Source organism: Sebastes umbrosus, chromosome 2, assembly GCF_015220745.1.
Source record: "Sebastes umbrosus isolate fSebUmb1 chromosome 2, fSebUmb1.pri, whole genome shotgun sequence".
NCBI classification, from domain to species: Eukaryota; Metazoa; Chordata; class Actinopteri; order Perciformes; family Sebastidae; genus Sebastes; species Sebastes umbrosus.
The window spans coordinates 30,276,786-30,303,588 of record NC_051270.1 but is presented as its reverse complement, the minus strand read 5'-3'; the positions used below and the strand labels follow the sequence as shown (position 1 = coordinate 30,303,588).

Here is a 26,803-nt window from a genome sequence, read left to right as displayed (position 1 = left end):
GCTTAAAGATTCCGTTATTCGTGACGTCACTCCTTGCCACACAGCCATGGCTTCCTGTGGCTGAAAGTTGACCAGTTTCATGGATGTATTATTAAGAGAACAGTTTTTATTTCTCTGTTTTGTTTGGTAATAATCTGAAGAAAAAAAACAACACAAGTAAAAAAAAATGTCTTTTTGTTTTTCCTTTATTTGGTTTTACTCAGACATTTATATAAACATACTTAAGTAGATACAATTAAGATAAAATAAGATAAGATATTCCTTAATCGGTCCCGTAGTGGGGAGATTTCCAGTGTACAGCAGCAAAGGGGATAGTGCAAAAAACAAGATGCATCAGCTAACACAGTAAAAAAGAGCTAAACAAAGTGTATCAAAATATGAACCATTTAAATAGAAGGAAGTATAAAAATAGGAGCAGTATATACAGTATTGACAATAAACAGACTATTAACAAAATTGCACAAGTGGAAAATGATATTGCCCAGTGAGAATGAAATGAAATTCCACCTGAAAATATCAGGTTCCTGTCAGGTTTTTGGTGTATAATTGTAAGTGGTCTACTGGGAGCTGTGCTGGTTGTGGAGTCTGACAGCTGCAGGAAGGAAGGACCTGCGATAGAGCTCCTTCACACACTTTGGGTGGAGCAGCCTGTTGCTGAAGGAAATATGAAGTGAACCAACTTTTCCACTTTTTTACCAACTTTTCCACTTTTTACAATGAAATTATAGAACACACAAATAGAACATGGGGTGCTTTTCATGTGAAATAAGATAAAATAAATAATAATAATAAAAAAATTACATTTAGAAGAAAAATAAAAATTAAACAAAAGAAGGGCGTTTGGGGGAAATACTTATTCCACTCCTTCCAAATTTCCTCAAATTTAGTTTCTTGAAGCTTCATTGAGATAGTAATTCTTTCCATTACAAATATTTCATAAATTACATCATACCAGTTGTCTAATGATGGGGTATCTGGTTTAAGCCATTTCATAGTAATTGCTTTTCTAGCAGCTACACTCAATATTCCAAATAAGTATTTTGTTTTAATATTTGTAGATGTTGAAAGTAGAAGACCAAACAGGAGTTCGTCCCACTTAAAAGCTATGTTAGTCCCAAATATAGTAACTAATTCTGTGTAAATCTTACGCCAAAAAGAATTTACTTTTGGACAGGCCCAAAACAGGTGATAGTGGTTGGCTACCTGGGAGCCACAGTTCCTCCAGCAGCTGGAGGAGACTGAATGATGAGACTTCTGAGCAGGTGTAATAAAAAACTCACTAACAGTCTTCCAGCCAAACGCTCTCCATAAGGTTGAGCTTGATATCTTCCATTGAAATTCACACTATAACTAAGTACATTTACTAAATTTTACATGTACTTTACTTAAGTATTTATATTTTCTGTTCCACTCCACTGCATTTCAGATACAAATATTGCAGGTTACATTTCACTCTACTACATTTATTTGATAACCTAAATTACTAGTTACTTGGCAGATTAAGATTAACAATGGAAAAAGATAATCAATAGATACATTCTAATGTATTATTGTAGGTTAAGATAAGGTGAAACTCCCATTCACAAGCTACCTGGCAGTACATAAAATTAGGCCCACCTTTACCAGCGGTAACATTAAAGTAATGTACACTATTAAGATATAAAACAGATTAAGATAAGAGATTAATATTAAGATAAAATGAGATGAGATGAGATGAGATGAAATGAAATGAGATGAGATGAGATAAGACAACCCTATATTGATTCCCAAAGGGGAAATGTGGGTGTTGCAGCAGCACAAAGACAGAAATAGATACAGATAAATAGAGAAGTAAAGATAAATAAATAATAATAAGATTTCAATGTCCTGAAATAAGCCCCCCTCTGCACAACAAAGGGATTAAGGTTACATTATATATTTCATATGTTTACTGTCTGGTACCGCTGACTCAGTGTTTAACATAATAAAGCCTTCTAGATAGATTTCAGACATGGCAGACCAAAAAAAAGGAGTGTCCGGTGGAAATGTTCAGTGACCTGCCACAGTGGCATGTGAGGAAAAAACTTAATTTCAGACTCTGTTTACATGTCAACGACAAGATGAGGGAATGAACCATTGAATATAGTGATAGCAATAAGAAAACTTTTTAGAGACAGGGCAATCTATATCCTTCCATGTTTTATGTTTTGTTAGTTTTGTTTTATGTTTTGTTTTATTGTTCTATGTGTATGTTGTCTTTCTGTGATGGAAAAACAATACAAATAAAATATTAAAAAAATGCCATCCTAAAAGAAGTAAATATATTTTAAATAAATTAAATTGTTGACACTTGACTTTTTTTTTTTTTTTTTTCCTGAAGCACTTCATTTGTATGAAAAGGTGCGATACAAATCAGCTTTTTGGGAAAGTTTCTTCCTGTTTACATATCTGAGTTGTGCCCTGAAACCTTGGAAAGAGAAAGAGCGTTAATGAGGTCATGTGGCGCCCCCTGTCGACAAACAATCACACAGCAAGAACATAATGTATTTTCGTTTTCCAGGATGGATGTACAGTAGCTCTCACACGCACTCTTGTTTCTGTGTAACCTCACCTACTGCACCTGTCAGACCTGACTCTCCACATCCAGCTGTCTGACCGGAACACCTGGCTGTGCGTGTGAGTGAGTGTGAATACAGGTGCGTGAGTTTAATGTAAGTGTCGTCAAAAACAGCTGGATGCTACCGGAAGCTCCTCGGCTAGCAGGCTGTATCTGTAGCCGAGCAGCAGCCTCTGCAGAGCGGTGAAGCTGTCAGATCAGACCCGGCGCTGCAGGACTGGAGGACTGGAGGACTGAAGGGATGGATCACTAACTCCTGCGGGGTAAGTTACCTCCGACATTAAGCTACATTCAGTCGTTGTATTTACCATGAAGTCATCTTTACACATCCGCCTTTAGGCTATACTTGTTCAGACATAACTTGTGTTGTTTGTGTGCAGTGATCAGTGATCAGTGATCAGTGAGGATGAGGAGCCGCAGTAACTCAGGAGTGAGGCTGGATGGCTACGCCAGGCTGGTCCAAGAGACCATCCTGAGACACCAGGTGAGTCCAGATGTGTGTGGCAGGATAACAGGAGAGAAGCAGCAATAATATTACCACAGTGCAGAAATATTCTGCTACAAGTAAAAGTCCTGCATTTACTATACTTACAAAAATGTGCATGTACACAAATATACTTAAAGTACTTATTATGCAGCATGGCCCATTTCAAAATAATATATATTATATCATTAGTGATGCATTACCATGTAAGCATCACTCTAATGTTACAGCTAGTAAAGGTAGGGCTAATTTGAACTAGATTCAAGATTCAAGCCCTTTATTGTCATTGTGTAGCACAACTAAATTAGACTGTGGCAATCCCATTGGTGCTAATGAAAAGATAATACAATAAAAAAAAGAGATAGTGCAATATAAATATAAAAAATATAAAAGATAATACAATATAAAATAAAACATACAATATGTATATTGATGAGATGACAGTTTTGCCAGATTATTGCACAAAGTGTCCATCAGATAATTACATAATTATTGCACAGCATCATATAATTATTGCACAGAGTGATCAGCATATGTTATTGCACATATCCGTAACAGTAGATTTACAGTATATACATTGCAAAAGTGTCACAAAAGTACTACTTTACATACTAATTGGTAGCTTAATCTATAGTAATACATCATCATTTATTATGATGTATTTTTGTATTAATAGTTTATGACATAGAGGGAAAAATACATTAATGCATTGTTACATTGTGATTCTGGATGAGGTTCATTGAGTGGTCAAGCTATGTTAACTGGTAAAGTAGTTCCTCTTCCAGCCAAACGCTGTGTACTTGCCTGGAGTTTTTCCCAGAAGAATATGTTGGTACTGTGCAGCACATAGTGCTTATTGACTCTGGACTCGTTTATACAGCACTCTCACTCTTTCAAAGGATTTATACCACAAGTATATAATCTGAATACGCAAAGCAACTAAAGCTGTGAAATAAATGTTGTGGAGTAAAATATTATCCTTCAAAATGTCGTGGAGTTGAAGTATAAAGCAACATAGAATGGAAATAAGCAAGTTGAAGTACAAGTACCTCAAATTTGAACCTTCCACCACTGCATTATCATCATTATGGAAAATGTCTAGTTTTGTTACTCAAATCCTCTATTTTGTCCTGCAGAAGTATGCCAGGCATGCAGCTGTTATGTAGCCTGTATAGGTTGAGCCTCAACCGGATTGAGCTGCATAGAAATAAACAAGACGTGAGCAAAGTTCAGCCTCTGGAATAGGCTGAGGACCGGAAAACTATGCACCTTTATCTATCAGCACGTCAACAGTCAGTAGCCGTCTGCTGCGACCCAGAGGGGTCACAGCTGATAGAAAACAGAGCCAACTCTCCTTAACACAGCATGAATATGCAAGGGGGGAGGTTTGGTTTCTCTTTAACCAAAAACTGAAACAACTACAGTATATTATAGTATCAGTATCAGTATATTATACTGTAAATATCTGTATTATTAAATACACTTTAAAGTGAAGCCCCTGTGTGTGTGTGTGTGTGTGTGTGTGCGTGTGTGTGTGTGTGTGTGTGTGTGTGTGTGTGTGTGTGTGTGTGTGTGTTTCAGAACCCAGTGACGGGACTTCTGCCCGCCAGCGCCCAGAAGAAGGACGCCTGGGTGAGGGACAATGTGTACAGCGTCCTGTCCGTGTGGGCGCTGGGCATGGCCTACCGCAAGAACGCAGACCGCGATGAAGACAAGGCCAAGGCCTACGAACTGGAGCAGGTGTGTTTGTGACAGAGAGAGGGTTAATGTTCACACCAGGATCTGTTTGTTCTACCTGTTATATGGTGGATTACATGTTTTACAGTAGCAAGCAGTTCACATTCTCTTTTGATTAGTTTACTCAACTGTAGTTTTATATCACATTAATCCAAAATGTCTAATTTTCAAATTGATGTTTAAAACATTGAACTGTATGTTAACTGGTACAGATCTATGTTGTTAAAACAATTACATCAGTGCTAAAGGAAGTTCATTAATCAGCCAGCTGATTGAAATAATTAAAAGAGAACCAATTTGTTGTGTATGAAATGAAAAATAAGATATGCTGGTTACAACTTCATAAAATTGGACATTTTTATTCATATATATATTGTATTATTCCAAACTATGTAATTTGGTTTTCTGGCTGTTAGTCAGAGGAAGTAAGCAAATTATAAACATCACTTTTAGCTCTTGTGAGTTTGAGTTGTTTTCTAGATTTAATGATTGCCAATAAATCCATACATTTAATGCAATGTTTAATTACTCAGTAATAAAAAATGATTAATTACAGTTTAATAATTTAACCATCACCTATTGTTGCATGTACTAAGGTGATGCATTCATTTTCTGACATGTTATGTGACCGCTTAGTTCAGGAAAAACAGTGATCGAACCACATAGTCAGTGACTACGAATTTTTGAACTGAACTGAACGGAGCGGTTAGAATCAGCAAAGTGATTTGTGATTTCTGCTACCCTCTACTAAAAATAGCAAATAATTTGGATTGCAGTGACGTTTTGTTTGATTTTTGTAGCTTACTGATGTTCTTGTTTGTTGGCAGAGTGTAGTGAAACTGATGCAGGGACTTCTGCAGTGCATGATGAGACAGGTAAGACGCAGCTGTTATGTATGTGTAAATGTAAACATCATAATCCGATAATCGTAATATGTGTGTTTCTGAGAAACCACAATATGTTATCTGCGGCACTGTGGTATTTAAACAGTCTGTTTTATGTAAACAGCTTCTCCGGGTTACTGACCACAGTCTGCTACTATCTGCTAATAATTAACAATATGTTGGTGATCTGCATGTTGAAGTGAAAGTGATAGTGAAAGCCCGGCTCCATTAACATTGTGTGTTGTTTGTTACTCTCATCTTCCATTACTGGAAATACGACAAAGATGCCAAATTCACAGCAGAGTGCTAAAATGCCGCAGTGCTCGGAGAGCCATAAAGCAAAGAGAAATCTTCATCAGTAGGCCTAGATACATTACTCTGGAGACTCACTGTGATGTTGAGGAGTCAGAAACAGCAATGAGAAACCCTTATTATGATCTAATCATGTAAACAGAGACAAGAATAACCGGCTTATTCTTTTCTATGTCAGCCTTTTGTCCCGTGTGTGATCAACATTAGGATATGGGGCATAAGTGGGAGTCACACTCCCTGGGATTTATCCAACAGTGAATTAACGTTTCATTTTCATTTTTGAGATCATTTTTAAGCAGATATCTGTATTTTGGGAGCTTTTTGTTGCATGTCATCCCCCATCTCTCTCTTCTGAAAAAAAACACAACAAAAAACAACAAAAAAGAAAAACTTCAACCATTTAGGAGTCTGACTTTTTATGCTAATATCCCTATTTGGTCCCTTCTGGCCCAGACAAAAGGCCACGGACTGATATGAGTGTGTGCATATTTGCATATTTACATATTTGCATATTTGCATGTGTCATCAGGTGGCCAAGGTGGAGAAGTTCAAACACACCCAGAGCCCAACGGATTGCTTGCATGCCAAATACGATACTCCTACCTGTGCCACGGTTGTCGGGGACGACCAGTGGGGCCATCTCCAGGTAGACGCCACCTCCATCTACCTGCTGATGCTGGCTCAGATGACTGCCTCAGGTACCGTTTCCCAATACCCATTAAAGATGACTTTTGGTTTAAAGATGCCGCACATTTCTGACACTGGATTTGAAAATGTCTGACTCTGCCATAGTATCAAAACAAGACACTGTAGCAACAGTAATGCACCCTCCCTGCTTGGTTAGTTTCCCTTCTGGCGAGCGCTGCAGGTCCTCGAGAGGGACAGTAAACGTACCTAGCCATGAATTGGTTGCTGAGTGTGTCACGTTGTCACGCAGGTCTTCGCATCATCTCAAACCTGGATGAGGTGGCCTTCATCCAAAACTTGGTCTTCTACATAGAAGCTGCTTACAAAGTGGCGGTGAGTAACATTTTCAGAGGTTTGGGAGTTTGATTTCAAGTAAGACCGCCCCTTCTTAATTGATTAGTCGACTAATCAGTCATTTTGGTTTTAGTCGATTAAGATTTCTTTCATCGATTAGTCGTTTTTTATGCTTTTTTTCATGCTGAATGACTTATTTCTAAGAAACTTATGAGCACATCTCTAGTAAACACTTTTGTGTGATTCTTTGTGGAGAAACTCAGTTTTACAGATCTGTTGATTAAATCAACTAATCGATTAGTCGACAAAATCGTAAGAGTGTTAGTCGACTAAGAATATCTTTGGTTGAAGACTACAAGTTTTCAAATGAAAAAAATCTGTTGGTGTAGAGTTAGAAGGAAGTGAGCTTACTGTAGCCTGCTCCTCATCTCTGCTTGAGGCTACATTAACAGCCACTAGCACAACACAACTGAATCTCTGACTGAACTGCCAGTGGTCCAGTTGAATTCTGGGTAATGTAGGCGCCGTGTTTATGACAAGGAAGAAGAATGCGTGGAATACAAAAAAGTCAAAAACTTTTGTTCTCCTGCATCGACCATCGATCGATCCATCGATCGATCCATCGATCAATCCATCGTGAATCTGATCTGTTATAGTCGCGCAATTTGGAAAGAAATGATGTCTCTACCTTTTTATCCCCCCTGTAGGATTATGGGATGTGGGAGCGAGGTGACAAGACCAACCAAGGCATCCCCGAGCTCAATGGCAGCTCTGTAGGAATTGCTAAGGTACAGGTTGTTATTGTCAGTATTTATGATATACTATACAGTATATAAAGATCAAAGTGTATAAAGTGTGTATTGGTGCATGGATGTGTGTGTTTGCAGGCAGCTCTGGAGGCCATAGATGAGCTGGATCTTTTTGGTGCCCACGGAGGGCCGAAGTCAGTCATCCATGTTTTGCCTGATGAAGTGGAACATTGTCAGGTATCTCTGGCTTTGCCTTCAATCATCTCAGCATCTCTTCTGCTCCTCATCTTTCCTCTGCTGAGCATGTCTGTGTGTTTTCCCTCAGTCCATCCTGTGCTCCATGCTGCCCAGAGCTTCAACCTCAAAGGAGATAGACGCCGGCCTTCTGTCTGTCATTTCCTTCCCTGCTTTTGCTGTTGAGGATGCGGAGCTGGTGGCAATCACTAAGTCCGAAATCATAAGCAAACTACAGGTACAGTCAACACACTCTGAAACACAATTCAGTGTTTTACCCTTGACTCTTTTTCCCTGTACATGTAAGTCAGTTAACATGCTAACATCTCCACCCTTCAGGGTCGCTATGGCTGCTGCCGCTTCATCAGGGATGGATATCGTTGTCCTAAAGAGGTAAGATAATCTAAGATATTATTCTCTAAATGCTGGGATTTATAATCCATTTAATTGCTGTAGAAATCATGCAGCAAGGACGGAATAAATGTTAGTGTTAGAGATAAACACTCAACACCTAAAGTATGAAATGAGACATGAAGTGCACCCTTTGCGTGGATGTCATACTGTAGGTAGTTTAGTATGATTTCTTTCCTGTTGTGAGATCGTTTTTTTTGTTTTCTGACTAGGACCCGTCTCGGCTGCACTACGATCCTGCAGAGCTCAAGCTGTTTGAGAACATCGAATGTGAGTGGCCCGTGTTCTGGACTTACCTCATCCTGGACGGTATCTTTGCTGGAGATCAAGTGCAGGTAATAAAACTAAACATACTGTTCCAGTCTCTATTGTATTCACACAGTGATGGAGTCGCTTCGTGCTGCAGATGTAATAATGAACAAATGACTGTGTGCTTTTTGCTCAGGTGCAGGAGTACCGTGAGGCGCTGGAAGGCATTTTGATCAGAGGGAAGAACGGCATCAAACTGCTGCCTGAACTTTATGCTGTACCTCGTGACAAGGTATGGCAGATGCCATTTATGCTTCTTTATTCTAGTCATATTGTAGTTGCAGAAAACCTACAAACCAGTCTGAAGAAACTGCATGAAAGATATGAGATCAACTGTTTCATGAAGATGACAGGACTGCATTGCATTAAAGTTAATCTGTTATATTATGCTTATATAGATTAGGGCTGCACAATTAATCAACATTTTATCAAAATCGCAATATGGCCTAATGCAATTTTCAAATGGCAGGAGCTGCAATATTTGTTTAAGGTGAAATGTGTGTCAAAATACTATTTTAAATTAAATAGTGTTGTGCTGCAGAGATGTCCTGGCCTACACATCATATTCTACAGATTTAATAAAACATCAATGTTTGGTACAGATCCCTACAAAAATCACACCATAATCATTTTGATATGTTTTTCAATGAAAATTAGAATAATGATGCAAAAAATGATCACTCCCTCTAATATTGCACATCATATCGCAATTGCAATATCAGTAAAAATAATTGCAATTAGATATTTTTTTCAAAATCATTCAGCCCTAATATAAATGACCTGTAGTGGTGATCTACTATGAATCTTGATTTCTTTTATTTTTGTACGACAAAATAGTTTTTACATATTCTTGATTGTTGGTACTTTTGTTTTCAGCCATGCTAACAGCATGCTAGCGCCATCATCAGGTCAAAATTTCAATATGTCCAATGGTCTATTTTTTAGACTATTTCATCTATTTATAATAGTAATATAATATATAATATAATAATCTAAGGATTATTTTGTACACATTACCAGTATACATACTGTACTGTGGTACTAGAAGAGTAATCTCAGAGCCTGTCAGCTCTCCTCTATCCTGTTTACTTCCTGAACACTCTAAATGCAGCCATCACTACAGATATGCGTGTAATGTTGACATGCTTTGCAAATGGCAATAAAACAGTGTCAGGAAAATCAGACTAAACTGCATATTGACCTCTGTACCTGTATATCAGGCAACCAAATAAGAACGAGCACATGTTTTTTCCTCTAACAGGTGGAGGAGGAGTACGGCAATCCTCACTCAGTGGACAGAGTGGCCATGGGGCAGCTGCCGCACATGTGGGGACAATCGCTCTACATCGTGAGCTGTCTTCTGGCCGAGGTATTCACAGAACACCACCTCTAATGTTGGCTTGCAACACTGGAATCTGGAGTAATGTAGATTTTTATTGTACATGAGGAAAAAGGGCACTTTTAATAGATGTACACAGGAGCCATACAAACTACATCTCTTTAGTTAACATAAACATACACTAAAACCACTGTTTGCCTCTGTCTCTTTCTGTTTTAAGGGTTTTTTAGCACCAGGAGAGATCGATCCCCTCAACAGGAGATTCTCTACAAACTTCAAGCCAGATGTTGTGGTACAAGGTTGGTGATCGATCATTAGTTTTAGGGAAATGTCAGACCAGAAGTTGGATTAAAAGATTGGTTGAATCTCAGAAAAAGTGGGAAAATAAGGTACAAGAAGTTAGAAAGAAGAAGAACTCAATGTTCAATTGAAACAAGTTTGTTGCATGGATAAAAAAATGGAGAGGGAAGTTTACTTTTTTCGTAGATCTTTATCACAACTTCAAAAATATCAAGAATGCCCAAGACTTCTTTCTAATGTTGTTCTGATGTTGGTTTATATACAGATTTCCTGATAGAGGCAGAATATAATGTATTTCTTTTTGTGTGTCAGTATGTGTGGTAGCAGAGTCGGAGGAGATCCAGGAGTTGTTAAGTGATCATGGGTTCGGGGTCCAGACGATGTCAGATGTTATGCCTATCAGGGTCATGCCTGCTCGCATCCTGAGCCATGTCTATGTCCGACTGGGTAAACGAGCACCAAGCGCTCTTTCCTTTTAGTGTGCATGTGTGTGTACTTTTGTGTGATAATAAGAGCGACATCTTGCGTCATTACCACAGGGAACTGTAAGAAACTGAATTTGAGCGGTAGGCCCTACCGACACATCGGAGTTCTGGGAACGTCCAAATTCTACGAGATCAGGAATCGCTCTTATATATTCACCCCCCAGGTATACACTTGCTTCATAATCACAACAACGAGGTGGTAGTAATGAATACTGCTGACTTTAGTTTCTTTTCTGTGCTCCAGTTTCTAGATCAGCACCACTTCTACCTGGCACTGGACAACCAGATGATTGTGGAGATGTTAAGAACTGAGCTGGCCTACCTCTCCTCTTGCTGGAGGATGACAGGACGGCCCACACTCACTTTCCCCATCACCCGCAGCATGCTGGGTAATAAAACCAAAGCAAATCAGTCTCACAGATTTAGTTTTCAGTGTTTATGGAAGTTTTGACGTGTGAAACCTTCTCACATTTAATTTTAACCAGCATTTTACATTCCAGCAGCTTGTAGAAATAGATAACTTAGACATGATAAAGGTGGAACAATGAATACTGTGGCCAAAAAGGTCTAAAAAGGTTTAACATTTAATATGTGGTTTCTACACATGTAGCCGTGATCTTGAAATTGCGCTTCACAACATTTATTCTCTTTTTATGTCCAGTTGAAGATGGAGATGGGATTGACCCGTGTATCGTAGCAACCCTCAGGAAACTACAGGATGGCTATTTTGCTGGAGCGAGGTCTGTTTCCACCTGTAACACAGGACATCATGCTGTTAGTGTGTTGAAATGTCTGTAACATGACGGTATATGTTATCACAGGGTGCAGATGTCAGACCTCTCCAGTGTCCTGACCACATCGTTCCACACTCACCTCAGCTTCCTGGATGAAGAGAACGATGACAGCTTACTCGAGGACGAGGATGAGGAGGATGGTGATGAATATGGAGAGGAGTATAACAACTGTGGGCCCTCAGGTAGTTACTGATGTGTGTGAGTGTTCCTTTCAGTCATATTTGATTGAACTGTAGGTAATGAATTGTGTGTTTTGAACTCCAGCTGGCTCTAAAGACATGTTTGACCAGTACCTCACCCAGCTCCTCCACAGCACCACCACCAAGTGCCATCTTCCTCCCATCCAGAGTGGGCAGCACCACGTCTTCAGTGCTGAACACACCACCAGAGACATCCTGTCTTTTATGGCCCAGGTCCAGGGTCTGAGCATGCCCAGTGAGTTATCAGGAATCTAATGATTAGGTCAAAGTGTGTTTCCCATGGATGTATAATAAGACCTGGATATGGTGCCGCCGCTCAGCCTTGCTTCCAGTTTCTTTCCAGTGGCCACTCGCGATATTGCAGTGCAAAAATCCCTTTGCGGCCCGAAAAGCATTTTCCCCATGGACCACCATTGTAAAAGAGACATCTGTAAAACCTGTTGAGAGTACACAGGTCGATTATGACTCTTTCAATTATGAACTTTTGATACATGGAGGTTTTATATTTGTAAAACTTTCCTCAAGCCAAGAAAATCGGTGACGTCAACATAATGTAAAGTCTATGGGCTGAACGTGAACTTGTGGGAGAAACACTACTGCGCCTTATCAGTGGGCCGCCTAACCAAGGAGGGTGAAAAGAGAAGATGTCACATGTCATCAACGCATCATATCATTGGAGTACAACACAAGCGCAGTAAAATCTGATCTGCTCTCGCTGAAATTGAGCCAATAGCAACACACGACCTCAGCTCCAGTTACGCTGCGCCTGTGTCATACCCCCCTAGCTCAAGACCGTTTCCCAGCCTCTTTCAATAAGCCTACATACCCTGGAAGTAAATCCAGAAGCTAGAAAACTTTTTTGGCGTAAGTGCCAGGCGAGCAATTCTCATTGAAGGGAATAGGTGCCGTCTTGGGGTCCAGTATCCAGTTCTTACTATACATCCATGGTGTTTCCTCTTTGAACAGTAGTTCCTGTAATGCTGCTGTCCATGGTTGGGGCTTAATATAGGTTGACGTTAAGCTATAGTTAGGTATTGCAGAAATGACTCATTTGGCTTATGGCTATGGCTGAGTTTGGGTTATGGTAAGGAGAAACACAAATCGATGGGGAAAAGAAAGAGAAAAAATCTGTTTGTTATGCAATGTTTATTCTCTTGCCACCTGTAGAAGAAAATATAAATATATGCTACTGTTGCGGGCACAATTAGATTTTTTTCCTCAAATGTTAAACCTCTTACTCAACTTGCTCTTTCACTTCTTCCAACTCTAAATCTAATGTGATGCTGAAAACAACAAAGTAAAAGCCCATTGTGTTGTTAACTGGAAAATGTAGGAAATGTCTTAGTGGGGTAAAAAAAAGTACAACACAAATCACGTTAAACTGAGTACACCAGAAATGAAAAGGAATTGGCAGCATCTCAAAAATTGAAAACTGAAAACGGATTTAATTTGTGTATTTCAGAGTCTTCCATGTATCTTCCTGTGACTCCTGTTAAGGGCAAACGGCGCAAAACTCTCAACCTACTTGAAGTTCCTCCTCAACCTCAGCACGGCCCACATGTAAAGCAGCACACGGTAGGCACAGCAGAACCTTGTTTCTCTCGTGACTCCAGTATTACTCTGAAGTGTATTTGTCTTACGCTAACATCCCTCGCTAGTCCCACAGTGCTGCTGACCTGCACCTGCCTCGAGACTCTCAGGGCAACACAGACTTTGCGGCGTTGGTGAGGCAGCTGAAAGAGTGTCCGACTCTGCAGGACCAGGCTGACATCCTCTACATCCTTTACATAATGAAGTACGGACTCAGAGACACACACACACACACACAGCTTATTGTCAGCTTTGGCACACTAATAAGTGAACGATTCCTTTGTAATGACCCGTCCTGTGTTTTTCCTTGATGAACAGAGGAGCTGATTGGCTGGTGGAGTTGTCAGGTCCCGGGCAGGGCGGGGTCAGCGTGCGTTCCCTGCTGGAGGAGCTGTATGTACAAGCTGGAGCCTGCAGAGAGTGGGGACTCATTAGATACATCTCTGGGATACTACGCAAGAGAGTGGAGGTCCTCGCTGAGGTCAGTGAGATGTCACTTTCTATCACAGCATCTGGATCCCAGCTGGATCCCATCTGGATCAGGCTCTACCTCCATCTATTGGCCATTAGAAAAACTGCATCACAACTTATTGAATCAGAATCAGGTTTATTGCCAAGTAGGTTTTTACATACAAGGAATTTGCCTTGGTATTTTGGTGTACGACATGAAAAAATAAATTTAAAATATTCAAAATATATGTTTTTAAAGTGAAAAGAGCTGTACAGATCTGTTTAGAATAAAGATTGACTTCAAACCTCAGCCATGATGAAGTGTCTCTGAGCAACACTTTGAATACCTGCTGAATAACTTGTGTATATAAGTTGTGCAAAAAGAGTCTCCTCTACAGAATAATTTAAATAATTTCATGATGAAAATGTGTATTTGTATGTTCCTCAGGCCTGCACGGATCTGATTTCCCATCATAAGCAGCTGACTGTAGGTCTACCTCCTGAACCCAGGGAGAGAGTCATCACAATGTAAGAGATTTTTTGCTCACATTAAGGGTTTATTGAATTAGTTACCACATAAACCAACTCTTCCTCCTCACTGTTTCCTTTCAGTCCACTTCCTCCCGAGGAGTTGAACACTCTCATCTATGAGGCCAGCGGTCAGGACATCAGCATAGCTGTACTCACACAGGTAACTCTTGAACCTTTTTCGTAACGCCACAGGACTTCTTTTTCAGACACTAACCTTCTAGCTGTTTGTCATATAGGAAATCATGGTGTATCTAGCCATGTACGTGCGCTCCCAGCCTGCTCTGTTTGGGGACATGCTCCGGCTCAGGATCGGACTCATCATGCAGGTGATGGCCACTGAGCTGGCTCGCAGTCTGCACTGCTCTGGTAGGAAAACCAAGCATGCTTACACACAACTGTGAACATACACGAGCTACCCTGCACAATGAAATAATAAAACTGTGTGTCATGTTTGTAGGGGAGGAGGCGTCTGAGAGTTTGATGAGCCTGAGTCCTTTTGGAATGAAAAGCCTACTGCATCACATCCTCAGTGGCAAAGAGTTTGGGGTGGAGAGGAGCAGTGAGTCTGTTTTTGTCTTTACAGTAAATGTGTGTGTGTTAATTTATGGGAGAGTAGTTAGAGATCATTTTAGAGAAGAAATGAACTCAATGAAAAAAAATCAGAATGAACCAAAATTGAGGAGAGCTGAGAAAAAAACTGTAAGAGAAGGAAAAAAAACGGGTAAATTCATGAACTAGGAATTGATGAATTTTCTGTCGACACTGTAGCTGCAGTAGCTGTTGTTAAAGGTACAGTGTGTAGGATTTGGTGGCATCTAGTGGTGTGGTTGCAGATTGCAACTAACTGAGTTCCCGTCCGCTCACTCCTCCCTTTCCAAGACTGCGGTAACGTGAGCCGCCGAGTGCAAAACTGTGGTAACGCCGTTCTCCTCACTCAGAGGCCATCCTTATCATAATAACACTACTTTAGGAGCAACGGAAGTCAGATGGTGGCTGGCGGTAACACAGTTTTGCACTCTGCGCAAGCGTGTCAGAGAACTACGGTGGCCTTCAGGTAACGTAAAAACATAAAAAAGGCTCTCTCTAGAGCCAGTGTTTGGTTTGTCCATTCTGGGCTGCTGTAGAAATATGGCGGAGCTACATGGCGGACTCTGTAAAGAGGACCTGCTCCCTATGTAGATATGAAGGACTCATTCTAACCTAACAAAAACACAACGATTTTTAGTTTCAGGTGATTATACACTAATGAAAACAGATTGAAATATCTTGACAATTGACATTTGGTACATATATTTATGGTCCCCAGTGGTTGAATCCTGCTAACTTTGGTGATCCTCTAACTTTTACTCTAGCGCCACCAGCAGGTCAAAATGTCACTTTGTCCCGTACTTTGGTTCATGACCAAATACCTGCAAAACCAGCAATTCAGAGAACTGGAATCAGGCTATAGAATAAATGTTCAACAGCCTTTTTTGCTTTGTTTTTGTCTATTGTTCACCAGTGCGCCCGATCCAGTCAACAGCCACGAGTCCTGCCATCTCGATTCATGAACTCGGCCACACTGGAGCCACCAAGAATGAACGCACAGGGATACACAAGCTGAAGAGTGAGATCAAACAGGTGGGCAGCACAAATTAAAAAATAACAACAACTGGATAATAAGCAGGGTGTATCTTTGTAAATATGCTGTGACATGAGCTTCATGTGCTTTAATCTATCTATCTACCTATCTATCTATCTATCTATCTATCTATCTATCTATCTATCTATCTATCTATCTGAATAGAATAACAGTGTTCTTGCTTTTGGTTGCAGCTGGATGACTCTCGGCCTCTCAGTGTGGGTTGGGTTTGATAATATACAGCATGTTTCTAACGTCAGCCTAAACAACCGAACCGCCGGCTAACCTCTGCTCATACACCTCGCTGGCTCTTAACATTTTGTGAGCCACAGCGCCCTCCATAGCTGGAACGACTCTCACTTCATCGCATATCAGTAGGAGATCATGCTTTGCTACTCTTATCACGCAGTAATTGTCTCTGTCAATAAGGTTTTACATTTTAAATAATGTTCCTACAAATTCAGGAGCTCCTGAACCAATCCGGACCTTGATTAAGCTGCTGTTGAGTAGCCCGCCCTCATTACTCATTTCATGATAGCATTTTGGCTCTAAGTGGCATTATTTGTTTGCCGAATTGTCTTTCTTGTGATCAGTCACGTAGAGAAGTAAGTTTGCTTCCCAGAACAAGTTGAATTAGACATTTCACGCTATAAACATCTCCAGCAACATTGTGCTCCATGTGTCTGCAGAATCATCCTGACTGTAGTGTGAGAACCGTGTGAACCATCTCAAACTTTCCTCTGTCATCTGTCATCCATACCCATGTGTAGATCGTCAGCGGTGGCCTTTCCTTGAGTAGCAATGTCACTTCTCCTCGCTCCACGGTAAACCATTTCACCTCATCTGCTTCCAATTAACTTGGTTTGTCCTCCTTTAGGGTTGCTGTAGTTACAGTATGTGCACACTGATCTTTCTTCATTCAGATTTCATATTTTCTGTCGACGCTAAAAGATTCCACGTGTCTCACTACATTTAAGGATAAGACTGGCGTTGTTTCTTGTTTATTAGAGTAATTATTAATAACAATAAAACATGCAACAACACCAGCCTTGTCCTTTCATATGTCTGCTGAAGTGTGATAGAGCATGATATCAATATGCATGAATGATTGCATGGACTGTGTAACTATAGATAAGTGCTAAAAGTATAATTTTGTGCGTGTGGTGTGACAAACCTGCATATGCTATTACGCTTGTCAGTACGCTGTATCTTTTAAAAAGGCTCTCCACCATATACCAGTTGATGCATTCAGGGGCAGAGCAGTCGGAGGACTGATTCCTTTCAGACATATCACTGCTAATCATTTTCTTAAAGGGGAACTCCACCGACTTTTAGTCTGTTTACAGGTCTTGGGGAGTATGACTGCATATGTGGAAAAAGTTGTTCAAAGGTTCTTGTGGCATAATGACAGAGGAGAAAGTTGGGAATATCAACATTTCCCTCAGACATATTATAAAATTACAAAGAAAAACTTTATACGACTAAAATTACAATTATGCACCGAAAAATGAACTTCCAAGGCCTCCGCCATTTCTGACGTCAACAAACACGTCACAACTCGTGAACTCAGAGCCTTCTGAAAATTTCCACTTACGAGGTCGTGAATACCGCAAGAGGGGAGCGTTCATATGGACTCTTCTCGTGAACACGGTAAACACGACCCCACTTGAAGGCAGCATAAGACCCAACTGTTGTTGGTCGTGTTGTATTGTGGGTAATGTAGGCGCTAGGTGTTTATGTGTGGAGTAAAAGAGAAGGTATCTCTGATTCTGCTGCATCGATTTTGAGCCTTTCTTTTAACTGTTATAGGAATACTAAGCTAAATTGGTGGAGTACTCTCTTTTTAAGCTCTGAAACCAGGATGACTCCATTATATTTTACATTAAATATATATGATAACAGTGCATTCAAACTCAAAATAGGAACAGGAGCTAAATGTCATCAACAATTGGAAATGAAGAAATAAACAAACAACTAAAAGTGTTTCCAGTGGTTATTTTTTAAGAAATTATATGCAAATAAGTGATAGTGTTGAAAAGTCTGCGTGGTACAGACACTACTGACAAGTGTAATGGTGTATATGAGGAATATGTTTAAACATACATGGAGGTTTTAAATCCGTAAAGTGGTCTGTTAAATATGTGCAACAGTATCTTCCTGTTCTCTCACCACAGCGCTGCAGCAGCCCCTCCACCCCCAGTGGGATCCTGTCCCCAGTGGGCCCCGGTCCAGGAGACGGACAGCTGCACTGGGAGGAGAGGCAAGGCCAGTGGCTGAGGAGACGCAGGCTGGATGGAGCTATAAACAGAGTACCAGTGGGTTTCTACCAGAAGGTCTGGAAGATCCTGCAGAAGTGCCACGGCCTGTCCATCGATGGATACGTGTTGCCGTCATCTACCACGAGAGAGGTAGCATCTCACAGACTAAAGCTGGATTCAGGACTTCCAGTGTGTGTGTGTGTTTAACTCTGTGTTTTCTGTGTAGATGACAGAGGGAGAGATCAAGTTTGCGGTGCAGGTGGAGTCCGTCCTGAACCACGTCCCCCAACCAGAGTACCGGCAGCTGCTGGTGGAGACTGTGATGGTTCTAAGCCTGGTAGCTGACGTGGACGTGGACAGCATCGGTGGCATTATCCACGTGGACCGCATCCTGCATCTGGCCAATGACCTCTTCCTCAGTGACCAGGTACTGAGATAACAAGGGGTACATTTTATTTTGAAAGGATGTTCATGCATGTTGACTCTGTTCTACCTCTGCATCCTCAGAAATCCCACAGTGCCAGTGATTATTTCCTTGAGAAGGACCCAGCAACCGGAATCTGCAACTTTTTCTATGACAGCGCCCCCAGTGGCGGCTATGGCACCATGACCTACCTGTCCAAGGCGACGATCACTTATGTTCAGGACTTCCTGCCGAGCTCCAGCTGCCTGATGCAGTGAAAGAGCAGACTGAACACCTGAAGAGACATGTTTTATAAGTCAAGGTTCATCGGGCCAAAGGCAGCAAAGCTTCTCATTATCAGCTCATACTATTCATGTGGTGCTTGTGAGTATTTACTCTTCAATAAACTCTGTAGCTCTCATACTCTGGTGTAACATCATAGCCTTGGCAGCTGGTTTCAAACCACTATATAAGAATTTATTTTTTTTCTGTCAAGTCTGAACTGTGAACTTATTTATTACTGAAACATGCTGCTCAAATGTGTGTTTACAGGACTGAATAACACACATTTATATAAATTAAAATTAGCACATCTCTGTGCTCTTGGTGTTGTGTGTGAGAATATTATATAAACAGTTAACTGTCTTATAGTTGAATATGTCATAGTTTATAATTCTACAGAGCTTGGCAGTTATCAGAGTAAACATTTTGGTAATTTGTCCACAAATTATTCCCCTCAAATCAGTAATTTGTACTTTTATTTTCTGCCTCTGTTTTTTATTGTTTTATCTGCATTTAATAATATAATAATGTATTGTTCTATTGTAATAGATTACCTTAAATATGCAGGAAAAATAAAAAAAATCATATATCAATCATAAAAACAATTTGTACCCTCAAATTACTAATTTCTTACCCCACAAATGATAAATTTGCGTATACGAATTAACAGTTTCACCTCGGATATCTTTCAGGCTCTTTATAATTCAGTGTTGATGATACTGAAACTTGTTTTAGCTGTAGTCTTATGTCAATATGAACCTGTATGGGAACAATAATCATAGTTTTCCTTGAATGCCAAGATGTTTTTGTCTTTGTGTTGTGTGTTTTGTACAATTAATGAAAATTAATCCATCCGTCTGCACATGAATGTCACCCAAAGGTTTTCCTACTGATATGGCCAGTCAACATTTTGCATGTACCTCAACGTACAGTGAATATAAGTTTATTTTTGGTATGTTGGTGTAGAAGTCTGCTTTAATGCCGGTACTTAGTAATGTTTTATACGGTATACACTACAGTATGTATATATATAGTATATGCATGATGTATACGTAAAGAATGAAATGTCAGTGCAGCCAGACATTGGTTAAGTACCAGAGAGGTCCGGAGTATGTTGAACAGAGTCTTTGTATGTCTGATGAGTACAGAAAGGAAAAAAAAGTTTTAAATAACTTTCATCCCAGTGCTTTTATTTTGAAAGCGAAATGGCAGGAAACAGTAAAATGTTGATATATTTAATGCTAACCCAAACCCTGAAATATTTCCATTTACTTAAATTGTAACAAAAATAGAGAGAATTAATATGTATACAGTATATACTATTATAACATATTATACAGGTCTCCTATTTAACATAATATATCTGTTCAGTTATTTTAACATTTCCATTAGAAAAATATTTATTATGACATTTTTAAAGTATGTTCATGCAATAATAAAATCATTTGACTAATGATGGTAACCTCTCATGTATTTATTTAGTGTTTGCCACATATCATTTTGTATATCAGCAGTAGGAGGAGCTCTGATTGGCCAGAATCCTGCCATCACTCAGCAGCTGCCTAATCAGAGCTCCAGATGTTGCTCTATGGGCGGGACTTCATTTAACTTTGTTTTGCTTACACATATTTAAAGTTGCTATAATCAATATTATATAAAAATTGTGGCCTCTCTCTCCCTCTCCCCACTAATAATCTTTAAAAAAAAAAAAACTTTGGAAGACATAGATATAGAACAGAAGATGCAACCCGTTGCTTGATAATAGGTAAAACAAACTTTTGTGTTTTCATGTAATTAATTATGTCAGTGACTAAAAACAGTAATTATCATCAATACATTTATATGTTTATTGGTTCACAAAATGTATACACAATAGAAAACAAATGTTTAAATACAACAATTAAAATGGATCAATTAATAACATTTTTTAAATTGTCATTTCTGAACCAATCGGAAATTACAGTTTTAAAGAAGAAATGGCTGACATCTATTTAAAGGGGACAAATCGTGCTCATTTCCAGGTTCATACTGATATTTTGGAATTCTACTAGAACACTTTTACATGCCTATATGTTCAAAAACACATTATTTTCTTATACTGTCTGTCTGAATATATCTGTATTCACCCTCTGTCTGAAACGCTCTGTTTTAGCGCTTGTCTCTTGAAGACACCCTCCTGAAAAAGCCCAGTTGGCTTGTGAGAAAAAATATGTTGCACCTTTGCAAAGTTATTTCGCAATCTGTGGGAGATTTATTCTAATGAGCCTGCATGTGACAGAGGAAGGGGAGCCAAATCTGAATGGCTTGTTGAATCACATGTTTTCTGATCTAGACAGCCCACAAAAAACTGACTGGGTCGTCTTGTTTCACAGTTTGTGGGTTGGTAGGCACTCCAGATACACAAATGTATGAGCACAAGCACTGGAAAAGTGAATTTTTCACGATATGTCCCCTTTAACAAGTTGGACAGCCAGCTCATATGTTTATTATGTAACCATTCACTGGGAGTTCTTATCTACAGCCATGTGTTGTTAGCCAGTCTCATGGGTTCTTTGGGTTGTGAAGACCACAGTTTGAGGATGATGTCAAAATGGTTGTGATACTTGCTTATATGTCACTTCTTGTGTCTTCACATGGAGAAGACATGAAGAGGGACAACAAACAGTACAGACTCACAACCAGTATGTATGTATTGACCTCACTGAGGTGTCTTCCAGCTCAGCCAGCAGTGTTGGCTGTTGTCCTTGGCACACATTTCTTCCAGCTGTAGGGGGAGAGACGATGGGAGGCCGGGCAGGCACATTTATAGACACCTTTCTGGTTCACACACAAGTGGGAACACCCTCCATTCTTCCGACTGCACTCATTAATGTCTGGAGGAGAGGGAGAGAAAAACTCAGTCAGAATACATAGTTCCACATACACTTTCCCATCATTATGAGTATGCATGACCCCACTGACCTTTGCAGCGTCGTCCATCTGTTTGCAGTGTGTATCCTCTGGGGCAGATGCAGCGGTGAGAGCCTGGCAGGTTGATGCACTGCCACTCACACGTTTCCTCCTGGCACTCATTTATATCTGTGTGGACACACACAGGAATCTATTGATGATTTCTCTGGAGAAATACAGGGACACACACGGTATACACCTTCTGCTTTTATGTTATTACTTCCTACCTACACACTCCTCCCTGAGAGCTTGTGCAGTTGAATTCTCAGGTGTTGTTGTTGTTGTTGGTTGCTTCCTGTATCCAGGTGGACACTCGGCGATGCAGCTGTGCCCGTTTCCGGCTAAGATACGGCCGTACGAGCAGGAGCATCGGTAGGATCCTGGTGAGTTGTGGCACTGCTCGGTACACGGCCCGAGTCCCTGATTAACAGCACACTCATCTATATCTGAATAAGAAAACGAAAACCAGGCTTAAGTTGAAACCTTTTCTATTTTTTTTTATTGTCACATTATCATAAGTGTAAAGGCTCTGGGACCAAGTTGGACTGACAGAAAACACATTTTCTTTAGAGCTGCTAGCTAAAAAGAGCCCGGCATGGTTCACACTAATGTTCAGCGAGCGTCCCCTAACCATCGCAGTGGCTGTCGGCAGTCTGAAGGCTATAGCCAGCAGGACACTGGCAGTGGAAGCTCCCGGGAGTGTTAACGCAGCCAAACACACAGGCGGTTACAGCTGCAGGCAGCAGGCACTCATCCACATCTGGGAAGATGGAGAATACACTTTGTTCATAGATGTAAACGACATAAAGAGACACAAATGTATAAATGGACACAGCCACACAGCCATACACACACCTGTGCAGGAGGTCTGGTCATGAGCTGGCTGATAGCCGTCATCACAGCTGCACTTATAGGAACCAAATGTGTTGATGCACCTCTGCTGACACTGGTGCTGCCCTTCCACACACTCATCTAAATCTACACACATGCAAACAATCATTATTACATACATAAAGAACACATATCTTTCACTGGTTTGAATGGACACAGATTTAATAAAGCACACACTCCTGTGATAAAACACACAGTCCAGCTGCAGTGAGATGAAAGAGACGGGCAGCAGATGAAAGGTGTTCATCTCCGCCGCCGCTCTCAATTGAGCTGGAATCTGAAACCTCATTGATGTGTCTCCATGTTTGCTTGCTGTTTTGTCCTGTCATGAGCAAACCATAACGCAGATGTTTTCTGACTTCCTGTTGTTCAGAGACAGGAAACAAGGAGGTGCAGAAAGGACTCCGCCAGCTTGTATATCAGCGCTGCCCCGAGGAAGTAGCACCATTTCCCCCAACCTGACGTTTCTCCACATACCTGCCTTTTCTGCAGCAGTGGATCAAGTACTCAGAACTTTTACTTAAGTAAAATTAACAATACTGCTCTGTAAAAACACTCGGTTACCAGTTAAAGTCTTACATTCAAGATTAAGCAAAGTATTAAAGTAAAAGCACTCGTTGGGTCCCTTCAAGAGAGTTATATTATTATATACAGCATGTTATTGGAATAGTATCACTGATGCATTAACACATAAGCAGTATTTAAATATTAAAGCTGGTGGAGGTGGAGCACATTTTAATTACTTATATACTAATCTAATCTGTAGCACAGTAGCATAATTTATAAATGTATTACGAGTTTTATTTATAAAATCTTAATCTGTAAAGTAACTAGTAGTAATAGTAATGTAGGGGAGTAAAAAGTACAATATTTAAATTTATTCTATTGATCCCCAGGGGGAAATTCAGACGTTATAGTTGCTCTTATATAAAAGCATAAATAAAAATAATAAAAATAAAAATAAATGAGTATGTAACATGTAAATTATGTATTATTATTGTTATTATTATTATTATATTATTACACAATGCTACAATATATAACCCAATATTTGTACATAAATATAAATAAATAAAAATAAATTAGAAATATGTAGTCTCAATACTCAAATACTCAAGTAAAGTAAAAGTACCTCAAATTGTACTTAAGTACAGTACTGGAATCCAAAATGACATCTTTTGAGATGAGGACCAAAAGGAATGATGAGGTGAGGTCAGACAGGAATGATTACAAGCCTTATTTCATTGCAGTGGAATTTTCAGGCTGAAACTAACCTATAATCAGTCAAACCACAATGTCTGGACAGGACTATCTGTCAAAGTGCACATTGATAATAACACTGTTCAGAAATAATATCAACACAATCCACTAATGGCCCTCACAAATGACAGGCACGTGTAACCTTGAGACAATATATAAAGTAAATGTCAGCCTTCAAGGTGCTACAAGGTGATCGTGTTGCCATACATTTCACAGCTCTCTTGTAACACATAAAACATGTGAAGGAGCTCCCGTGTTGTGTTGTAACACGCCTCAGTGCACGCTGTGTTGTTATTAGGAGGAGCCCAGGGCCGTCCGCAGAGGATTTAGGAAGAATGTTACAAGAAGAAAAATACCTTAATACGCTCACCTCGACACGTCCGCCCATCATCCAGCAGAGTGAATCCAGCTCTGCAGTGGCACTGAGTTCTGGTCTGGGTCTGGTTAGGGTGCTGGGAGTGAGAGCACAGCTGGGAACAGCCTCCGTTGTTCACTGAGCAAGGTGTCAACTCTGGAGACAAACAGGAAGGAAGGAGGACGGATCAATTAACAAGTTCAAGGGTCATTACAACAGTTACAACAGAGCGGACATTCAGGGTCCTTTTAGATGGTGGAACATTATCAGAGAGAGGTGAAGGACTGGAGACGACCCAGTTTGAATCTGCAACAACAGCAGAGGATGTAACTCAGGCTCTATTAATGATTGGGCAGTATATTGGCAAATCAATATATTACACCTTCCCCTTTTCCTTGTCAGCATTTTCAAATGAATCAAAGACAGTTCTGAAGCACCTACCCAGACACACAGGTGTGACTCCGCTCCAGGTGTCCCCCTGCTGGCAGTAGCTGTGTACGTCTCCATGAGCCAGCGTATAACCAGGGTAGCAGGCATACTGGATGTAATGTCTGTACTCTCTTGGACCTGGATTCTCCACATTACGAAAGTAGAAGGTCCCGTGAGCGGGCACAGGCGGGTATGTGCACACGGGTCGCCTGCTGAGGTTCAGGGACAGCGGAGGTGGTTTGGAGGTGGCGTTGTGGTGTTCTGTCCGGTGAGATCTTGGCTCAGTGGTGGTGGAGGAGGTGTTTGAATGAACATTAGGCAGCTGTGTTTTCATATCGGACTGTGTGGAGCTGGGACTTGAGGCAGAAGTGGATGGAAGGAGGGCTGATAAGGAGGAAGCAGGTGATGAAGTGGAGGAAGAACTGATAGAAATTGAATAAACAGAAGCAGATAAAGTGTATGTTGAAGTCTCTGTGGGATCCTCATTCTCTACAAACTCTACAGGCTGAGACAAAGGAGGATACCGGAAGCCAGTTTCAGCCTGTTGATCTTCATCGGCAGTTTGTGAAGAGCCTGTTACTGCTTCATCATCCTGGGATGTGACAGGTTCTCCAAACTTGAGCACGTTTTCACTGCCGGGCACAGGAAGAGCAGATTTCGTGTGTTGGAGTTGTAAAGTTGGTGCAAACAGCTCAGTATATGTGACAGCAGTGATAGCTGGTGGATGGGCTGTTGGTGTTGATTGTTCTGTTCCTGACACTAATGATAAGGTAGATGAGACAGTAGTAGACAGATGTGATTTAGAGCCAAATCCGTCCACCTTCTCTGCTTCCTCCTGTGACGCTTTTGCCTCCGAGCCGTGCCTCCCACTTCCTGTTTCTGCTCCTTGTTGGGCTTCATCTGCCTTCTGAAGTTGAGTTGTCTGGACTTCATCTTTGACTTTAAAACTGGGAAACTGAACATGCTGCTGCAGGTGGACCTTTGGGTTGGTCACTTTAATCCTCTCGCTGTTGGACATCTGGGATGGAGTGTGAGACGACGAGCCAAATTTGAGGTTGGCTTCTTTGGAGGCGGTGTTCGCGAGGGAGTCGTAGTGGGATTGTTGCTGGGTCTTCAGAACTACAGAAGTCTGCAGGTTCTGGTGCATGTTTGGCTTTTGCACACTGACGCCTGAGACCGAGCTCATCATGTCGGACTCTAACAAGAAGAAAAAAGGAAAAAATATAAAATGGTAAAGAGTTAAAGAAACAGTGTGTAAGATTTTGGGGTATCTATTAGCAGAATATAATATTCATAACACTGTTTTCATTAGTGTATAATCACCTGAAACTAGGAATCGTTGTGTTTTCATTAGCTTAGAATGAGCCCTTCATATCTACATAGGGGGCAGGTCCTCTTCACGGAGTCCGTCATGTTTCTACAGTAGCCCAGAACAGACAAACCAAACACTGGCTCTAGAGAGAGCCTTTCAGTTTTTTACATAACCTGAAGGCCACCGTAGTTCTACGACACGCTTGTTAAACCGTGGTACCACGAGCGACCGTCTGATTTCCGTTGCTCCTACAGTAATGTTATTATGGTAAGGATGGCCTGTGAGCGAGGCGAACAGCGTTCCCACGGTTTTGCACTCGGCGGCTCACATTACCATGATCTTGGAAAGGGAAGAGTGAGTGGAGGGGTACTCAGTTGGTTGCAATCTGCAGCCACACCACTACATGCCACCAAATCCTACACACTGTTCCTTTAAGGAGGCAAGGGAAGTTTATTTGTAGAGCAACTTTCAAACATGACTAAAAAATAGTTACAATGCAGTGATGAACTTCTACCTACTGCTGTTTGGAATCAATGAATAAAGGATAGTTAATGCAATGTGATGAAGAAGACAGCCACTATTACAAATCATATTTAAAGGAATAGTTCGACATTTTGGGAAATACACTCATTCACTTTCTGGTCAAGAGTTAGATGA

The 26,803-nt window shown here is 40.6% G+C and overlaps 2 protein-coding genes across 6 annotated transcripts; one reads left to right on the top strand and one right to left on the bottom strand.

Moving 5' to 3' along the window:
- Nucleotides 1-2,513: 2,513 nt before the first annotated feature.
- phka2 (phosphorylase kinase, alpha 2 (liver)) lies at nt 2,514-20,403 on the top strand. 5 transcript variants are annotated; one of them, XM_037755418.1, is made up of 33 exons: nt 2,514-2,859; nt 2,984-3,080; nt 4,662-4,820; nt 5,645-5,692; nt 6,543-6,711; nt 6,951-7,033; nt 7,702-7,782; nt 7,882-7,980; nt 8,069-8,215; nt 8,317-8,370; nt 8,601-8,723; nt 8,834-8,929; nt 9,959-10,066; nt 10,257-10,335; nt 10,649-10,783; nt 10,876-10,985; nt 11,066-11,210; nt 11,483-11,561; nt 11,643-11,797; nt 11,880-12,050; nt 13,278-13,390; nt 13,474-13,610; nt 13,724-13,886; nt 14,304-14,383; nt 14,468-14,546; nt 14,623-14,752; nt 14,844-14,945; nt 15,888-16,006; nt 16,202-16,225; nt 16,778-16,831; nt 18,182-18,415; nt 18,492-18,692; nt 18,773-20,403. In XM_037755418.1, the coding sequence occupies exons 2-33, from the start codon at nt 3,003-3,005 to the stop codon at nt 18,944-18,946; spliced, it is 3,729 nt and encodes a 1,242-aa protein (XP_037611346.1). In that variant the 5' UTR covers nt 2,514-2,859; nt 2,984-3,002; the 3' UTR covers nt 18,947-20,403. The 5 variants fall into 5 exon arrangements, with proteins under 5 accessions (XP_037611346.1, XP_037611340.1, XP_037611354.1 ...); XM_037755412.1 differs by having other exon boundaries at nt 2,977-3,080; XM_037755426.1 differs by lacking the exon at nt 16,202-16,225 and having other exon boundaries at nt 2,977-3,080.
- A 909-nt stretch (nt 20,404-21,312) lies between these two features.
- On the bottom strand, nt 21,313-26,025 carry LOC119501387 (multiple epidermal growth factor-like domains protein 6). Its single transcript, XM_037791688.1, has 7 exons — nt 24,847-26,025; nt 24,421-24,561; nt 22,755-22,877; nt 22,531-22,659; nt 22,127-22,345; nt 21,912-22,028; nt 21,313-21,823 (listed from the first exon to the last, which is right to left on the bottom strand). The coding sequence occupies exons 1-7, from the start codon at nt 26,021-26,023 to the stop codon at nt 21,669-21,671; spliced, it is 2,061 nt and encodes a 686-aa protein (XP_037647616.1). The 5' UTR covers nt 26,024-26,025; the 3' UTR covers nt 21,313-21,668.
- Between the last annotated feature and the right edge of the window lie 778 nt (nt 26,026-26,803).